The 19,535-nt window shown below is 40.1% G+C and overlaps 1 protein-coding gene across 1 annotated transcript in view; it reads right to left on the bottom strand.

Annotated features, from left to right (window-relative positions):
• ZNF804A (zinc finger protein 804A) overlaps positions 1 to 19,535 on the bottom strand; it is a 155,037-nt gene that overhangs the window by 29,551 nt on the left and 105,951 nt on the right. The window contains exon 2 of the mRNA XM_050900227.1: positions 9,278 to 9,421. Within this exon, the coding sequence (XP_050756184.1) occupies positions 9,278 to 9,421 (144 nt within the window). The remainder of the gene's footprint in view (positions 1 to 9,277; positions 9,422 to 19,535) is intronic.

The raw sequence follows: 19,535 nt of genomic DNA, 5'->3' as shown, positions 1-19,535 counted from the left end.
AGCAAAAGGTGGTTGTTTTTGGTTTTGGGTTTTTTTTTTTAAGGAGTTGAGAAAGGAAGCACAAGGTCTATTGCAATACTCTGCCCCAATGCTACCAGCAGTACTGAGCTATAATTAATAGGCCTGGTGATGACCCTTATTAGCATTACTGTCAGTGTAAGTGCTTAAAACTTCAAAGGAAGCTTTTTACTAAACAAACAAACCCCAATCCAGCCGCAAAAGACCATTAAATAATGCAATATTCATGGGAAAAAAATTGAAATACAGTGATAGAGCAGCGTGTGTTTGGAAGAGGAGTGGGTCATTTCCTGGTTGTATGTGCATTACAAATATACATATGTATACAAACACACAGCTGAACATTTGTTTGTGTTACCTTAATATTTAAAAAGGCTACAAAGATGACTATCTTTTCCTGATGAAAAAAAGAAATATAGGAAGAGATGCCAAGTTACATTCTGGGAAAGCAACAGTAACAGTAAGAAAGAGCTACACAAGATTGATAAAAACAAAAATGTTTAAATCTGCATCTATGCTTGCTTAACATTCGGAAAATTAAGACTGCCTGCCCATAAGGACACACCAAGGCGCTCTTCTAACGTGAGAAACAAGCTGAAGCAAGAGAAGGAATACAAAATTTCTCCATTCCAGAAAATTCAGCTGCAAGAATCCTGACTATCTGATATTAAAAGTGGTAAGTCACTCAGCTACAAAGAGAAAAATACAAAGAAAAAGAGAAATACTGAAACGTATTGCAAAGAATTATTTTCACTTTCAAGGAATGGAAAAAACTATGCTGCAAGTGCATCCCTGTGTCCCACAAGCTCCATCCAACGGCATGCACTGGGGTCACGCTTTCCCCACGAAGGCACGAAGCAGCTGGCGTTGCACCTGCATGCCTGCTGCCTGTCCCCACTCTCCCTGCAGAAATACAGCCACCCTCTCAGTCACACAAGACGCTGTGGGCTTGGCACCGAGACATCTATCCAGGCATTTTTCTGATCCAAGACCAGCCTAGGTGGTGCTTGAAGAAGTGATTTATTTTATCACTCTCAGGGATTTCACGGCCATAAATTCTCACCATGGCCTTCTTGTCTATTCTGTCATCTTAAACATGCCTCTTGGCTGGGCCCAGTGCACAGCAAGGTCCAGCAAAATGTAATGCCATTCCAGTCTGCATTGAGCTATACCGGGGCTGCCGACCAGTGGAAGGGGACAGGACCCAGCTGAGAGCGGCCGACCTCGGCCTCTGCCTCCACGTCTCATCAAGCAGAGCCCGACAAAGCTGGACACACGTCATGAAACGATCGCTGTTTTGTTCTGCATTGCTCCTTGTGATCCCCTTCACCATTACTCTATCAGGTAACCAACTCCAGCTTTTCCACAGGAAGGGCTATGTTTAAAACTTGAGAAACAGAAGTTTTAATATTCTTATTTTATGAAATCTCTTATTGGTGAACATCCCTAAAACTCTGACTCACTATATATCACATTTGTTTTGCTTACAAAGCAAATCTTCAGAACCTTTTTGAAGCTCGTAAGGTTTTATCCTGTACTACAATAAAGCTCTTTATTGACATACTGCTCTAGAAAACGGCACTTTTTTTGAGAATCACTATTTCTACATTTCCAAGATGGTATACAACATGCTGCCTCTGTCTTAGTCTGATTCCAATAGCTCCAGGGGAACCCAACCTGCAAAAAGCAGGCCTGAAAAATACAACATAAAATAACATTGGCTCCCGGTAAATAGTTAATTTCTTTCACTTTGTAATTCTCCCAGTGCATGTCGCATTTCCCTTCAAACAGATATAAACTCTTTGGCTATGCCAGAAGCTGCAGACGGCCTGTGAGCAGATCCACTGCAGTGCCCTGAGCTGACCTACTCGTGACCAGCAGATGCACTGCAGCGCACCCTCTGCAGGTGCCAACCAAGTAGAAGAGGTGGGATCTTTTCTTTTTAAGAGGGAATAACTCTACTTTAAAAAAGCTGTAATGGTGACTACAAGGATTCGCTGCTTTGTTTTTAAATTGCAGAATCAAACAACTGATAACATTCAGCTACCTTTGCTGAGAATACTGGCATCCCCAAATCTGCTATACTGCTCTTACTTTACACCTTATATGCTTCATACTTCATAGGAGGTAAACCTTTAGTAAAATCATGGTTTTATTATTGTTATGCCTAACCACACCCATCCACTTCTGAATTTCTTTTTCTTCACCCATATTCCATGAAATATTTACCCATATTCCATCTATGAACATAAAGATGCTCCAAGTTTGGACTTCTGACTGGCTACAGATTGATATTCTCTAACCTATTTGGCATTGATCTCCTAACAAATCTGCAAAGAAGAAAAACATGTAGAGAGGAGAAAAATGTAGACAGGAGAAATCTGTGTCTGTAATAGGGAAAGACGACACCTACTAATTTAGTCTTTCTGCATAATTTGTGGTTTAGTACTTCCATACAATTCTAAATATATTTTTAGAGCAGGGAGATAATTTTCATCCAGGGAGACACAGTTTGAGAAATGACCTCTGATTTTGTGGGGAGAAATTCCTACTTATAATTTACTTAATTGATTGTATTTGCATATCTAGATGCAAATACATTAGGGCTATTAATTTTATTTTTCATCACAGCTTTTTTTTTGTTGTTGTTTGGTATTTGGAAGAGCACTCCTGGGAGAGGAAACAGCACCAAGCTCGGGTGTGCTGCCATGATATTAGGTGATTAATCAGTTGTTCTGGGATGGAGAGGAAGACTTTCAAATACAGGAATAAAACCACTTTGTTCTTGTAGCGACAAAAGTCTCTAGAGGAATGACCGATGTAGGGGACCTAGCCGTGTGATCCAGCCTTCTTCACCGACAAGACAAAACAACTCACTGACTCTGAACAGCTACGAGACGAAGGTCATTCAGAGCCTTAGACTTAACGCTCAGTCACATTTATCAAAACTGCAGCATTTCGAGGAACACAGGCAGGATTTTTTTCACCCTGCATGAATACAGCACTTCAGAGAGCTCCTCGTGCACTTCCAAATACTTAAGAAATGCTGCATAAAATCATACAGACATTTTTAAAGTCCTGGCGTTGGTCTCAAAAGCTGCATTCCATGATTTTAGACCATCATCATCAAATAGCATTTCTCTCATTACTATATTAAATAATAGTGGGTCTGCCTTAGTTACATTTCCCTCCGTATTGAGCCCAGAACATTTTTTTTTTTTTTTTAAAGACACCTACATTATATTTTGGGGTTTTTTTTCTTTTTTTTGTCTAGGCTTTCAAAGCAAACAAAAGAGTTCATTTTTCTCCATTACTGCTGACTGCTTGCAAGTTGCTTTTCCAGGAGTACTTCATAAAGGCTGCAGATATTGCTCTCCAAACCATATTGTCAAAGCTAAGAACAAGAAAACACTAACAGAGGCAGTGGAGATCTTGAGACACTGGTCTGAACTCCTTCAGGTCCTAGGAAATAAAATTAGTTTTGCCCCATTCCTATCCTTTCTTTCTGGACCAGTCCGAAGGACCTCATACTATCTTAAAGCAGGTGTTCAGAAGCTATAAGACACAATAAATCAAAACACAACCAAACCCTGACAAGTACAGGGCCCCCCATCCAATAGAGGAAAACCACATAATTATAAAATCTTCTATTTTAAATCCTGTATATTTTCTGTGCTAGCAACCTTTGAATCAGTGGAAATAAAAATAAAATCTTCTACAATAAAATTAAGGTACAGGAGCTGTTATGAACATTTTCTCTGATAAACCATCCCATGGCTTAGATGGTGTGATAACAGAGTGCTCAATTAGGATAAAAATATGGCTTTTCAGAACAGTTGGGATGAACTCAGGTTTAGGCAGCGCTTTCATCCATTTGATCATATAGAAACCACTGTCAGGTGCTGGGATCACTGAAACTGAACTGGCTGCATATGCTTGCAACTATTCTTGGATCATGGGAAACTTCTAGTAAGTCCTTCCCCTTACCTGTCCATTATTAGTAGAAACGTGTGATCAAAGGGAGAAAGTTAGAGAAAAATATGAAGCAAAATCCAAAGACAGATTATCTGTTCCTCTCACCCCTACTAAACTGCTGGAAAACTTCTGCCATTGAGGTATGAAGTTTCAAGACAAAATCAGAGCATTCAACAGTAGCACCTGCAAAAGGCTCTAGCACACATAGTAAAATTAGGTTACTCAAAAAAAGCACGTGGTATGAAGTTGCTTGAAAATTGAGGAAATCTGAGTGAGCCTGCACTGCAGCATATGCTGCCTGCCTCCGTTTTCACTCGAAATATGGGAAGAGGAATGTTTTTTCTTTATAATGCCAGTAGAAACCACCACAAAAAACACTCCAGAAGAGTTAAACTTGACCTAATGTTTAATCTCAGGAATCAATAGTCTTTTTTGCCAGTAATATTACAGAAAATTATTACTTTGCCCAAACAAGCATCCATATATTTTTTCCTACTGGAAAACTAGAAACTTTTGTCTGATTTCCTACCAGGGAGATTAGAGTCGTGGAGGTCTTAGAGAGGAAGAGGGTGGCTAACTGTGTTTCACCAAACACAGACACACAGGCCCCCTACACCAAAGATGGAGAGGCAGGATCTGCTGTGCTCCATCAGACGCTGTGCAGTGCCCACCATCTCCTGTCTAAAGCCGTCAGAAAACAAGAATAACTATGTGAACCCCTGCAAACAAGTCCCTGTTCAGTCTCACACCTGACCTCAGTTTCAAAATCAATTTTTCATCAATACTGAATAGAGGAATGAACACTGCAGCCTTCAGGTTCTCATTATTTAAAAGTGCTTCAGAGCACTTAAAAATTAATAAATAAAAATCCTCAGAGACTTCAAGCAGGGAAGACTCTGCTTATCACTTCTTTTTTCCTGCCTTCCATCAATGAGGTGCTGCTGTGTGAACATAACACCTGAAGAATCAGTTCCAGCTGTATTTTAACTAAAAATATTTGCAACTCATAATAAGTATCTATAGGATGCAATGAAGCTACCTGCTAATTTCTTATCTAATATATCTTTCCCTCCAGCTTCTCATAGATTGCTATTGCTGCTGAGGTCCACATCTCTGTAGTTCTCAAAACTAAATCTAACACTCACGCTGACAGTGTAAATTATGGGCTAAATAAAAATACCAGTGAGAGAGAGGGAAGTGTTTCAGGTGGAATTGCTGAAGGAAAGAAAAGCAAATTATTGGCTTACATAATACAGATATAAAACACGTGTAGCAACTCATGTATGTTCACCCTAAGCAGAATTACAGGACAAGGGGAGATTCAATTAGAATGAAAAGCAATCAATCCAAATCCACAACCATATGATTTCACCAGATAAAAAAAAGATAGAGTAATTACCAGCTAAGTGGACTAAGTAAAAATTTCCTGTACAGTTATTACTACTTCTTCAGTGGAGTCAAGATGGGGTCTACTAGGAACTGATGGGGTCCATCTGTCAGAGAAGGGGAAGAGCATCTTCGGCCATAGGCTTGCCAAGCTGGTGAAGAGGGCTTTAAACTAAAGTTGCTGGGGGAGGGGAACCTCAATCCATCCTACTCCTCCCAGTTTGATGCCAGTGCCAGCAATAGATGCCCAGAGCCTGGAGAGGGATCACAGGTCAGCAGGAGAGCACCTGAAGAGCAGCACAAAGGAGTTCCAGCCACTCCAGCCAGTAAGTCAGCTTCATTGGGGGCCCAACTTGAATGCCTCTATGTAAATGCACGTAGCATGGGGAAGAAACAAGAGGAGTTAGAGGCGTGCGCACACCTGCAGGGCTACGATCTTATTGGCATCACGGAGACATGGTGGGATGGCTCCTGTGACTGGAGTGTTGGAATGGAAGGATACAGGCTCTTTAGGAGGGGCAGGCAGAGGAGACGAGGAGGGGGTGTCACCCTCTATGTCAATGAGCAGCTGGAGCGCATGGAGCTCCCCCTGGGGATGGATGGGGAGCTGACCGAGAGCTTATGGCTCAGGATTAAAGGGAGGGCAGGGACAGGTGACATTATAGTGGGGGTCTGCTACAGGCCACGCGCCCAGGAAGACCGAGCGGATGAGGCCCTGTATAGACAGATAGGAGCAGCCTCATGTTCACAAGCCATGGTCCTCGTGGGGGACTTCAACCACCCCAATATCTGTTGGACGAATGACACAGCAGGGCATAAGCAAGCCAGGAGCTTCCTGGAATGCGTTGATGATAACCTCCTTCTCCAAGTGACAGAGGAGCCAATGAGGAGAGGTACTATGCTGGACCTTGTTCTCATCAACAAGGAGGGGCTGGTGGTGAATGCGAAGCTCAAGGGCAGCCTTGGGTGCAGTGACCATGAAATGATGGGGTTCAAGATCCTTAGGGCAGCGAGGAGGGCGCACAGCAAGCTCGCTACCCTGGACTTCAGGAGAGCAGACTTCGGCCTCTTCAGGAATCTGCTTGGTAGAGTACCATGGGATACAGCCCCGAGGGAAGAGGGGCCCAAGAAGCTCAGGAGCTTTTCAGGGGCCCATTGCTCAGGAGCAATGCATCCCAACAACGAGGAAGTCAGGCAAAAATGCCAGAAGGCCTGCGTGGATGAACAAGGAGCTCCTGGACAAACTCAAACACAAAGAGGAAGCTTACAGAGGGTGGAAGCAAGGACAGGTGGCCTGAGAGGAATGCAGAGAAATTGTCCGAGCAGCCAGGGATCAGGTTAGGAAAGCCAAAGCCCTGATAGAATTAAATCTGGCCAGGGACATCAAGGGCAACAAGAAAAGCTTCTATAGGTATGTCGGTGATAAAAGGAAGACTAGGGAAAATGTGGGCCCTCTCCAGAAGGAAATGGGAGACCTGGTTACCTGGGATATGGAGAAGGCTGAGGTAACTCACCTACTTTTTTACCTCAGTTTTCACTGGCAAGTGCTCCAGCCACACTGCCCAAGTCGCAGAAGGCAAAAACAGGAACTGGGAGAATGAAGAACTGCCCACTGTAAGAGAAGATCAGGTTCGAGACCATCTAAAGAACCTGAAGGTGCACAAGTCCATGGGACCTGATGAGATGCATCTGTGGGTCCTGAGGGAACTGGCAGATAAAGTGGCTAAGCCACTATCCATCATATTTGAGATGTCGTGGCAGTCCAGGGAAGTTCCCACTGACTGGAAAAGGGGAAACATAACCCTCATACTTAAAAAGGGAAAAAAGGAAGACCCAAGGAACTACAGGCCAGTCAATCTCACCTCTGTGCCTGGCAAGATCATGGAGCGGATCCTCCCGGAAACTATGCTAAGGCACATGGAAAATAAGGAGGTGATTGGTGACAGCCAACATGGCTTCACTGAGGGCAAATCGTGCCTTCCAAATTTGGTGGCCTTTTATGATGGGGTTACAGCGTTGGTGGATAAGGGAAGAGCAACGGACATCATCTACCTGGACTTGTGCAAAGCATTTGACACTGTCCCGCACAACATCCTTGTCTCTAAATTGGAGAGACATGGATTTGACGGATGAACCACTTGGTGGATAAGGAATGGGCTGGATGGTTGCACTCAAAGAGTTGCGGTCAACAGCTCGATGTCCAAGTGGAGACCAGCGACGAGTGGCCTTCCTCAGGGGTCAATATTGCGACCGGCACTGTTTAATATCTTTGTCGGCGACATGGACAGTGGGATTGAGTGCACCCTCAGCAAGTTTACTGATGACACCAAGCTGAGTGGTGCAGTCGACACACTGGAGGGAAAGGATCCCATCCAGAGGGACCTTGACAGGCTTGCGAGGTGGGCCCGTGTGAACCTCATGAAGTTCAACAAGGCCAAGTGCAAGGTCCTGCACATGGGTCAGGGCAATCCCAAGCACAAATACAGGCTGGGCGATGAGTGGATTGAGAGCAGCCCTGCAGAGGACTCGGGGGTGTTGGTTGACGAGAAGCTCAACATGACCCAGCAACATGCGTTTGCAGCCCAGAAAGCCAACCGCATCCTGGGCCACATCAAAAGAAGTGTGACCAGCAGGTCGAGGAAGGTGATTCTCCCTCTCTACTCCACTCTTGTGAGACCCCATCTAGAGTACTGCATTCAGCTCTAGGGCCCCCAACATAAGAAGGACATGGACCTGTTGGAGCAAGTCCAGAGGAGGGCCATGAAGATGGTCAGAGGGCTGGAGCACCTCTCCTACAAAGACAGGCTGAGAGAGTTGGGGATGTTCAGCCTGGAGAAGAGAAGGCTCCGGGGAGACCTTGTAGCAGCCTGCCAGTACCTAAAGGGGGCCTACAAGAAAGCTGGAGAGGGACTTTCTACAAGGGCATGTAGTGATAGGACAAGGGGTAATGGCTTTAAACTGAAAGAAGGTAGATTTAGATGAGATGTAAGGAAGAAGTTCTTCACTGTGAGGGTGGTGAGGCACTGGAACAGGTTGCCCGGAGAAGTGGTGGATGCCCCATCCCTGGAAGTGTTCAAGGCCAGGTTGGATGGGGCTTTGAGCAACATGGTCTAGTGGAAGGTGTCCCTGCCCATGGCACAGGGGTTAGAACTAGATGTTCTTTAAGGTCCCTTCCAACCCAAACTGTTCTATGATTCTATGAAGATGCATTGTATTTTCCTCTGAATTACATAGTCCTGACCCCTCCGGAAACCAAGACGTTGCACTGGGATGCATTGCCTCTCTTGTTATGTGGAAGCACTGCTTTTATGTTACCAAAGTAGGACACTCAACTTGGAGGTGCGGTGATAAAATGTGGTGGTAAAAGTGTAAATATCAATGTTTTAAAACTAACACATATCTTATTGTGAGCTGAGCCAGAAACTTTTCATTACCACAGTTTTTTTATATTCAATGCATTTAAGTAAAATCGTCACCCATTTCGGAACTGTATCTGCACTAAAAGAAAGTTTACCAAAGAGTGTGTCAAGTTTCCTATCCACACCTGTTGCAACAAATACTTACCAGTAAGTCATCTCTTAGGTACACGACAGTATTTATGTGCAAAATTAAACTGGTAACAAGGAAATTCTACATTTACACTTTTAATCGTATTTTTCAATCATTCCCTGTTCCTTTTCACAATTTAACTGTTCACATTTCCCTTTCTTTTCATCTCAGAATTTTTGACTGTAAAATCTTCATGTTAAGATTTGTTTCTAAGAAAACAGTGTATTTTGCTTCCCAGAACCTGAAATTTGGGCACAACTCAACTGTGATTTCCAAGCCCACCTGAAGGACATCTTATTTCATTATTCTACCTGAAACTAAGTTGAAGTAGTGAGCAGATTCTTCTTACCTGTTTGTGAGCATGATCGTAAGAGTTAATGTGATTGTCAAACTCCTGGTGTTTATAGTACTGCTTGTCACAGAGTTCACAGTAGAAGTTGGCTTTAAGATCTTCCAGAGCTTTTGCTATCGTGTTTTTCTTTTCAGCATAATCCTGGAGGGGGGTGGGAAAAAGTAATTTTAGTTTTGCCTTTGATGCTGCAAATGGATTTTGTACTCTGCAGTTAATCATATTTGTAAACATTTACACACCTCCGTAACTAAAAGCCTTCACATATTTGCTGTGTTACACTGCACATATTTACTGTATCTGCTGTGAGGCTGAAGATTTGCACACTTCAATTTGCTATACAGTTGCCAGCTCCCCCTTAGGGGCTCTGTCAGAGGCTAGAAGGATTTCCCCAGGTTGTGTCTAAATACAAATATTTATCATGCTGAAGGCTATTTTCGAGTTAATTTTGATCCCAGACTCGCTGCTTCAAAGATCTGCTAGGTAATATACCCAAGCAGAATAAGCATGAAGATATAAACTCCAGTAATTTAGTTATCAGGCTTTTAGAACAAAGTATGCTTATTAAAAAGAAAACAAAATTAAAGAAAACCTACTGGCTCCTTCTTGAATGCGTGTATACATGAAAACATGAGGAACACTTTCATAGCTGAGATGTAATGAGTATCTTCCATAGCTTTGTTATTTATCATCCAATATTAGAAGGACAGACGCACATCTCCATTTACCATACATTAGCAAAAGCATTACAACCAACCTTACTTATCATTTATGAGCAAATTATATAAAAGTAATATTTATTAATTTCCTAAATACATTGATGATAACATGGCCTGTTCTGAAAGAGCATGGAAATGGTCTGTCACCTCAAATTAGTTTAATACCAGTTAAACATTGAACACATATAACTTCAGTGCAATGACTTCTGCTTTTGGCAAGTCTGTCTGGGATAGAATCACACTATGAAATCCCAAACATGACAAATATTGTTTTAAGAAACTACACCCCTTTGATTTGTTTCACAAAATTTCGTAACTGTGAGCTCTTTGGAACTGACCCTAAATTCCCCTTGTTTCTGCCTTCTTCCTTGTTAGGTTAGATTAAGATAAACTATGATCTCGTAATCAGAACACCCAAAACTGAGTTAATGGGGGTGGGGGGGAACACGGGGAATCCCTATTTGCCAGCAGTTTTCACAGCTTAGGACTCCTATACCTCCAATACATTTTTGGAGTTTAAAATAGAAAATTTATTTTTATCACATGATAATATTTTCATGAAAATGATGTTTATTTAAAAAAAAAGAGGAATAATAGTCATACAGTTAGAATTATATCCACAAAGTACTTATTTAAAATAGTACTTTTAAATATAATTCAGTGTGACTGGACTGCTAGCAAACACCATTGATTCATACCCAAACTGAGGTACACTCTCATCAAAATTTTGTGCACTAAAAGAACTGCAAAAGTCACTTCAGAATGGTGCTTTGAAAACTGGCTGACGCCTGAGGAATTCACACATTCCTAACAGATTTCTAAAACAATGTTTCACAAAATCTGTTTCATTTAAAACCAAAGTGCGTTAGCATTTTATTTCAAGAAACAGCAGTATTTTACATGTTGAAATACATTTATGCTGTATGGAAACCTAGCCTGGAAACTCTGCACTTAGTTCTTGGTATCAACTAGAAACTATAGGTTTTGAACCACTTCACGAATTACCAAGATACCTACATTTAAGAAAGCAGTGGAGACAGCATATTGAGAACCTAAGGAGATATACTCCCTTGAAACACTTTAAAAGTAGTTCTCATAGTCTACAAAGGGATGCCACCTAATTTCGCTTTTTTAAAACAAGAGAAAAAAAATTCTGGATTTGGGGGAATTATCAGAACTCTGAAATATTAGATATGACATCTGTGAAGGATGAGAGCGAATGTGATAGATTCTAAGACAAGATCAGTGAATTGAATAACAATTTTTCTTTATATAAAGATCTCACAACATGTTGATTAACCCTCAAGCAAAATTCTGCAAGACTTACTAACATAGCATAATACCTTGAATAAAGTTACGTAACTTCATTGGTGTTCCCCTTGACATAAAGCACCATTTTTTAAACAATATACTTCTTATATAGCAGAACCTAACCTGAATGCAATTACATGTGACATCTCAATGCATCCTAATGGAGCAGAGACACTGGAACCCCATGAACAACTTTACTGCAAAGTAATAAAATCTCATCATGATCTTGGTGTTTCTACTACTAAATTCCTTCAGCTAGGGTTCTTATGGGGGTAGGGTTAATTTTACATTTCAATATTACATCACAGTTTCAGAAGCAAGTAAAGAATGTCATCATATCATCTAAATTAGATGCAAATAAGTAGACAGACTGTAATAATGGAGTTCGATCATGCACAGGGGAGGAGAAAAACAGGACTTTTAAATGACAAGACTGAGATCTTTAAAAACTAGAAGAATTTGATCTTAGGAACATATGAATGATTGTATTGGATAAGGTCAACCTTCTAAACCTGTGTAAGATTTTATTCTGTACAACTAAGGTAACTGACCCTTAACTAAGGACCCTTCCTTTTTCTTTGTTTTGAAGCTGCGTTCTGCTACTTTTATTTGTTCTCATATTTGGAAGAAGTCATAAACACCCATTTTTTATTCCCTTTATCTGGGCCATTCATAATTATATACACCCCCTACCACACTCGCTCTCAGGTATGTGTATCTCTGAATGATACAGTTCTAGTTTATTCAGGCATTCCTTCTATTGAGGTCACTCATTACCTTTGCTTGTTCTTTTCAGCCTCCAAAAGAAGACATGATTTTTCTTCCCTGTTCCTTTTTGTAGTAAGTATTAACATATGAATTTTTAAAAATCACCATAGAGTGCTAAGCCAACATTTTTATAGAACTTCTTTATCACCTACATCCTTTGCTGCTGTGTAATATTTTGCTGGCAGGAGATGTTTCTATCCAACTACTAAACTTCACCCGACTTCACGTTTCCTCAGTGGCAGCAATGGCCGTTAACAAACCTCATGGTTGAGCTACCAGCTTTGGGATCCAAGCATGGGCAATAGCATTAACTATTAATTGTGGGCAGTGAAGTATCTATCTCCAACAGGAATATATTTGCAGCAAAAATTTCTAAAGCAATAGTAGCAGAAGTGTTTATTTTTACAAAATTTTGCATTGTATTGCACTTCAAACAATCACGAAACATTAAAAAAAGGTAGTTTCTTCATGTTAGCTCCTAAGACTCCCAGATGAGACTTACGAATTTTATTTTCATCTGGTGGGAAAAGATATTGAATCACCTCTCCAACCACCTTTCTCTGTTAGTGCTTTCCAAGACTTAAGCTTATTGTATTGCATACATACGCACAAAAACCCCGTAATAAAACCCTTAATGGAGGGTGTTCAGGAGATTCCCTGTGGCCATGGGATCCCCTGGACTGTGTCAGGATTGAGGATAAGTTGCCGTTGCTAGTTGGCATCAGGAGCCGAGGAAAGTCTGATTTCAAGGACGAATGTGGAATGGAAACAGGAGAATACAGGCTGCTGGTTCTCTGCCTGCTAGGCTACTCTATTGATTTCACAAGGAGTACTACCTTGGAAGAGGAGGCTTTCGCAAGCTCTATCGATTTTGATGAGGGATAACTGCCCAAAAACTGACAGTAAAAAATTTACACTCCCTGGACCTTGATAGTACTGAGCAATGACAGAAATGACCTGGAAACTTATTGGAGAGGAATATTCCTGGAGTAAAGTAGCAGCCAAAAAACTCACTTAAAATGGTTAAATGTGATCAAGCTTAGGCTCAATTTCATCAAGATTTGCAAACCATCCTGGAAGTTTTAAAAGAACTTTGAATTATGACTCAGCTTGGTAATGAAACTCAGAACTGAGTGTCACTTAGTTTCATTATTTTTTTCTGAAAGGCTTATTATCTGAAAGGCTACAGCTATAATTCACTGTAGCTATTTTTCATAATTTATATGAAAGATCTCTAATAAGCGATCACATCTATCAGCTGGCTTTATTTCTCTAAATCCATCTTCTCCATCCTCCAAAGCCTTAAGCCTGGGCAAATGCCACTGCAAACGTCTGATAAATTTGATTAAGAGCAGGCTTCATCCACAGAGGGTCTCCCTGTAACTAACTAGACTGGAATTTCTGCTCCCATTATATGAGAGAAAAAGAAGGAAAGCTACAGAAACACTCAACACCTTACACAGATAACTTTGGAGAATTGAATGGATGCCTCAATCTAGTGGATATTTTTATGGAGTGCTCTTCAGGTTCATACTTCTACTGTCTACAGAAAGGTCAGCTAGAAAAAAAAAGAGTGTGAAATTATAATACATCATCTTCTCCATGGTGATTGCCAGTGTGAATATTCTTACTTTACAATAAATGTGAGCTCCTTTTATTGCAGTAAGCTATTCTGCATTTACTGTAGACTTAAAAGGGTCAGGCCTGCAGTCACTGCAAAGTAAAATGTATTACAGAAATAACCCCCTTCTTCAGGATAATTTACTGGTATAGTCACCCCAGAGAGGATTAGACTGCTCTGGTCTGATCCTCTGGATTAGACCACATTAGACCTGACAGATGTTCCACTGTAACCTTGTTTCACAAACAGTATTTAAAGCATTTTTTTTCTGTCCCAGTAACTAAAAAAAAAAAAAAAAAAAGGCAAAACTGTATTTTGAACATTGTCAAAACACTCGAGCTAATACTCTTGATTTGGCAAAACTACTCTATATATTAGCTGCATTTATATGCAAGAGTCTGCCTAAAAATATGCTGTTACCAAAAAAAAAAGAAAAAAAAAAGAAAAATAAATCAAGGGAAAAATCAGCCATAGCTTAAGAGCACATTTCTCTATAGTCAATTAACTGTGACACCCACAGACACAATTAACAATGGATTTCTTAATTTCTGGTATATTTAGTAGGTATTATAAAGACAGTATGAAGAAGCAGATTTCACTGAATAAAATGTATGATTTACTAACATCTCCTGTGTTATCAATCTTGGTATTACTTGGTACATATAATTTTTTAAAATATCTTTGCATATCACTTTTTTTCTCATGTAAGCAGTCTGTACATCATCCACTGACGCACTTGAAGGAATAAATAAAAAATAGAACACATTAATAATATTAATGCAGTCTAGTACCAAATCTAATTATTTATAAGGTTCTTGTCCTTATCAAGGCAGTGAGACCAAAGCAAAAGGCAATTAGATGCATTGATCAAATTACTCATTGATCTTAACAAATTCATTTCCAAGCAGTGTATAGTGAGTTTCAGTTTCATACCAAGTTTACAAGGAGGCTGGCTGGGAAAGTAGATACCAAGAATATTGTCAGATCTTTTTGATTACCTTACATGAAACTTTCCATTAGCTGTGAGATGTGATAGTGACCTAAATCTCACAAGGCCATCAACATCAGATGCTACTTCCTTGATTTCTTGCTCCCTTCTGACATTCTCCTTTCAGGCAAAGGACTTTCCACCAGCAATGATCCCACTGTTTCACTGCTTCACTGCACTGGAGGAGGATGGGCCCAAGGAAGAAGTGGTATCCAAAAGACCGTACATTAATGGAACATCAGAGGCTGGAAAAAAACCCACCCTACCTTTACTTTCTCTTCAAGATTACCTGCAGACAACCAATTCCAACCAAAACACTTATTACGTACAAGACACCTAATCAGTATTCTGCTATGTGCGTACTTGAAAATGCTATTGAAGACATGCAAATAATTATAAAACTGGTTTCTCAGCTTCCTAATAAACACACAGACAGTATTTCACATTTAGATAAACACCCTAGCATTAAGATAAATAACACAGTGAAATTAGAAGGAAACAGCAAAATTTATTCCAATTAGTGCTGTTTGCTTCCTAATGCCATCCTCATTTCTTTGAAACACCAAATTTGTTAACCATACACCTACTAATGCAAACAGCTGAATTCCGCAGCCCCTGCACTAAATGGAGTGAGACGGATGTGAACAGGGACAGCGCTAGGCTCAGTGGAGAGCAAAGCAACGCAGAACAGCATCCTGCAATGTTAAGATTGAATTCACTTGAAAGGAAGCTTATGATGAGACAGCAATTTGTTATCAGATTTGTGTGTCTCATTAACTTACTTAAAGCACTTATACTGTATAATTACTTTTAACTGGGACTCAGAAAACCACTTGATTGGGTTTTTTTGCCATTAAAACTAACTGTTGTGCATAGATCTGTAGAATTATTTATTTATTCTAGTGCTTTAAAACCTACTTCCAGGCAGAGCATGCACTTATAAGGTGAGAGTGCTGGCCACAGATCTTTGCTTGGATACTTGCATTAAGAAGGAAGTCTTCATTAGTGCTTATGAGAAAGCACAAGTCTAGTTATAATGGAGAAAAATTTATCTACCCCATCTCTACCACTACTCTTTTGGAGTCCATACAAGGCGGAACTGAACAAGGCTTTGCTGTAGAAAAGAAAGAAGGTTTAACTCTAGATAGTATCTTCTTCACTGAATGTTCATCACTGTTTAATGATAAGCAAGGGAAGAAGGAGCCTGGTATTAATCTCCTTTACTCCTCTACGTTAAATAGTCCAGTCACACACTTTAATTAGAGCAGAATTTTGATTTAAAAACATCCTGGGGTTGATTTTTGGCGTTTAATTTCCTTATAGCAGGCATGTAGACATCTAAAGATTTTCATATCTACTTAATGTAATTTCATTGACAGGTAAATGTCTAACGTAATTAGACTCTTTGGGAGAATCAAGGTTTTCTATTTGATCCTTCCAGCGACACACTAAACTAAATGAAGTACCTTTTAACCCTGCAGAACTTGCAGCCCTGGAGATGGACTGAAAACCTCTCTTGAGCATGAAAACTGAGCACTGGAACAAATGTCAGTGTTCATGCCCGGCAGCCCTCAATCCAAGGGGTATGACCACATCTTGCGTAAGGCGTTTCAGGACCCGAGGAAGGGCAAAGGACAGGGCAAGGGTGAGTTGTTTGTTTATTTCACCTCAGATTAACTGACTGTCAATTGACCAGCTGCTATTAATTTGTCTTAAAAAGTTGCTCTAGGGCTCTTCAAGCTTTAATTTGTCCATGCAGTTAGTTTTTGGCCTAGTAAAAATTGCCAGTAAAGTTGGCTGGGGCATCGGGGAACCAGAAAATTGGACCCCGTCCTATAAATACATTTAACTTTGAGCATGTGATTGATCTATGGGACAACTGACACATGAAGTCTGCATACCTGTATTTTCAGGATGAGAGTTCTTGGTGAGTATTGAGTTAGTTTTTCTAGCTTTGGCTGCTGTGCTCGACTAATAAATTTTTTTTCTGCAAGATTTCTGTCATGATCCTCTATAGTGATTTTTCTGCTAAGTTTTCAAAACACTGTTCTTCCTGTATTTTCTCTTTTCTGCTTCTGCTTATATTTTTAAAAGTTGTTTGCTTTTTTTTTTTAAGAAAGCAAAAGGGAATATAATCACCTTTGAATTAAAATAAAGGTATTTCTGTCCTATTTTGTTCCTCTCAAGAACACAACTTCTCCATGACTAGTTAAAATAGCAATCTGTTCTACTCTCAAACAAATCTGAAGCTTTGTTATTTAAATATAAAACAATGTCTCAAAAACGTGAGCATTATATTTGCCCTGCTGAGGAAGTTTCAAACCTTATTTTAAACTCAATAGGTGCACCGAGTTTTCACAGCCAATATGTTTGTTAGGAGCAGGGTGCTGCTGAACGGCGCATGGTGCCTATGGAAGTAAGTGCTCCTGGAAATCCCCCCCAGCAGGCTCAGTGATTTTTCTTTACAGACCCTTTTACTGATTCCTTTTTACTATGGCTTTCCAGACCATTAAACCTTTTCATGCAAATTTGCTATCTTTTTATAGCTTCAGGGACCCATCATGACTAGCCTTACATTATGTGCTTTGAAGTTACGTGCCATGAGCACTTAAATACCCAGCCATTGAGAAGAGACCTTAGAACCGGGCAACGTCTGAAAGACTCCTAGGCAGGTTTGTGTCTGTTTGCCCAAGAAGTCCTGGATGCAGGTAGGAAACAGTTCCAGCTGCAAACCAGAAGGATGGTCTATTCTGATATATAGCTGATGGTCTGTATCAGCTTATCCCACTGGAAAGAAGTATCTCCTACACAGATATTTGGTTATTAAATGGAATACACCCTGTAAGGGTGGACCCATGTACGTTTAATTTTAGGAGCTGCTTTGTTAAAAAAAACTACCACAACAAAAACAAAACACAAAAAACCACTAGGAATTACTCTCCTGAGCTCCTTTAGTTGTCTAATTGTGAATATGTACGAGCTTAAGATTTGTGTTATGATGCAATATGATGCAGTAAATATTTATTTTCCTAAAATTAATCCTCAGTGTTGCCATAGTCAGAAAAAGACTTCATCTGAGCACAAAAAAAAAGGGAGGGGGTGTAGAAAAAAGAAAGAATTATTATTTATTTTGGGATCTTTAAATAATGCAAATATTTGCATTTTACTCAGAAGCCCAAAGAAAAAGCCTGTCCTAATGGGAAATGGAATTAAGCTTAAATTTGCCATAGAGAAAATTCCTTGAAAAAAATCCTTCTAAAAATTCATTCTAATTTTGGGTTGATGCAACATACTCTTCACAAGCAGTAATGGAGTGTGATGAAGATGCTCAGTCTAAGTGAAAAGACAGCAACGCTACCTAGGCAAAGAGAAATGAGGCTGTAAGGACAGTGCTTTGCCAACACACAAACGGGTGTTGAAGATCTTGTTCTTTCATTTCTAAGACTGTTTTGTAAGCTGCCAAAATATGAGAAGAGCCCTGCAGGAGCCCTGATTTACCTTGGCGGATCTACACTAGCTAAATTATGAGTGACCTTACTGCAGTCTTAAACTCAGATATAGCATCTTTGAGATGAGATGGGCCTGGTCTTTGTTCCCTCTGAAAAGATAATTTTAAAATGTTGCAAATTTCTGAACGACCCTGGATTAAAAAAAAAAGTGGGGGAAAGAAAAAAAAAGCAAAAAAGGAAAACAGAAAAAAAGAAAAAATGAGATTGGAGTAAGTGTAGCTGCTGCTGAAGCAGCAGTCTGTATTTTAAATACAGGAACTGATGGCCCATGGGAAATACCTTTTTTCCAATGACTTTTAATGATTTTTTTTCTTACTTTTTTATTTGTGTGAGAAACAATGGCAGATGGAGCGTTTATCATTGCTATGACCCTCACATATACAAAAAGTTACTTGAATAGATGCAACTCATGAAAATAGCTACTTTATGTGAATGATAATACTTAAGTTTTGAAGACTTTAGGCCATAAAGCCGGATAGTTGATAGTCAATAATTTCAGTAAAAGGGAACGACAGCGGAAGCTTAATAAAAATACCACTTAAGGCTCATAAGTGCATAAAAGCCTGATTTTAACTCCACCTCCTGGCCAAAGGGGAGAAGGAAAGAATTTAGCTGATTTGATACTTTCCACTCTCGTGTTGGAAAATGGGGAGAAAACAAAGGACTGTGGTACAGCCATGCGTCAAGATATACTGTTGGGCAAATGCTTCTGAAGTTGAGAGTGTCAGATATAGAAAAGGCATGAGAATGCATTTTTTTCAATCTCTTCACTGTCTACCAATCCAGGCAAGTGCTCAGTAACGGCCAGCCCTGCAACGAGGCTAGCCAAACTCACAGCTCTTACCTCCAAGTACACGAGCTGATGGAAAATACCTAAAAATGACTGGCCATTACCACCAATGACATTTCCAAGGAGACTCTTAAAACAGCATCAGGACTGCAGCCGTGCTCTGTACCGCTTTGCTGCCAGCAATGCTGTATGAGCGGCACCTTTCACTGCAAGATGAATGCACAAAGATGAAGCATTTACCCAGCATTGCCCATAATCATTAACTGTGTTTAAAGAGATGCAGAGAAAATGAGCCGCATCCAGAAAATAGTCAAAGTTTCCTCAAAAATATCATACTGAAACCCACACGTTCGCCTAAATGATACATTTACACTGATCCTTAGTGACACTACTCCATTTTTCTCCATTTTCTGTCCTGTTTTCTGCATAGCAAATTGTCAAAAATCCCTGAAGTTGAGCAAAAATGCAGAGAACGACATGTTGTCATGCTGTCAGGTAAAGAAATGTTTTTTTAAATACATTTTCAATATACACTTACAAAAGCTCCGGACC

This window comes from Gymnogyps californianus, chromosome 7, assembly GCF_018139145.2.
Source record: "Gymnogyps californianus isolate 813 chromosome 7, ASM1813914v2, whole genome shotgun sequence".
Taxonomy (NCBI): Eukaryota; Metazoa; Chordata; class Aves; order Accipitriformes; family Cathartidae; genus Gymnogyps; species Gymnogyps californianus.
The sequence above is the reverse complement of the archived record's forward strand: the minus strand, read 5'-3'. Positions and strand labels throughout refer to the sequence as shown.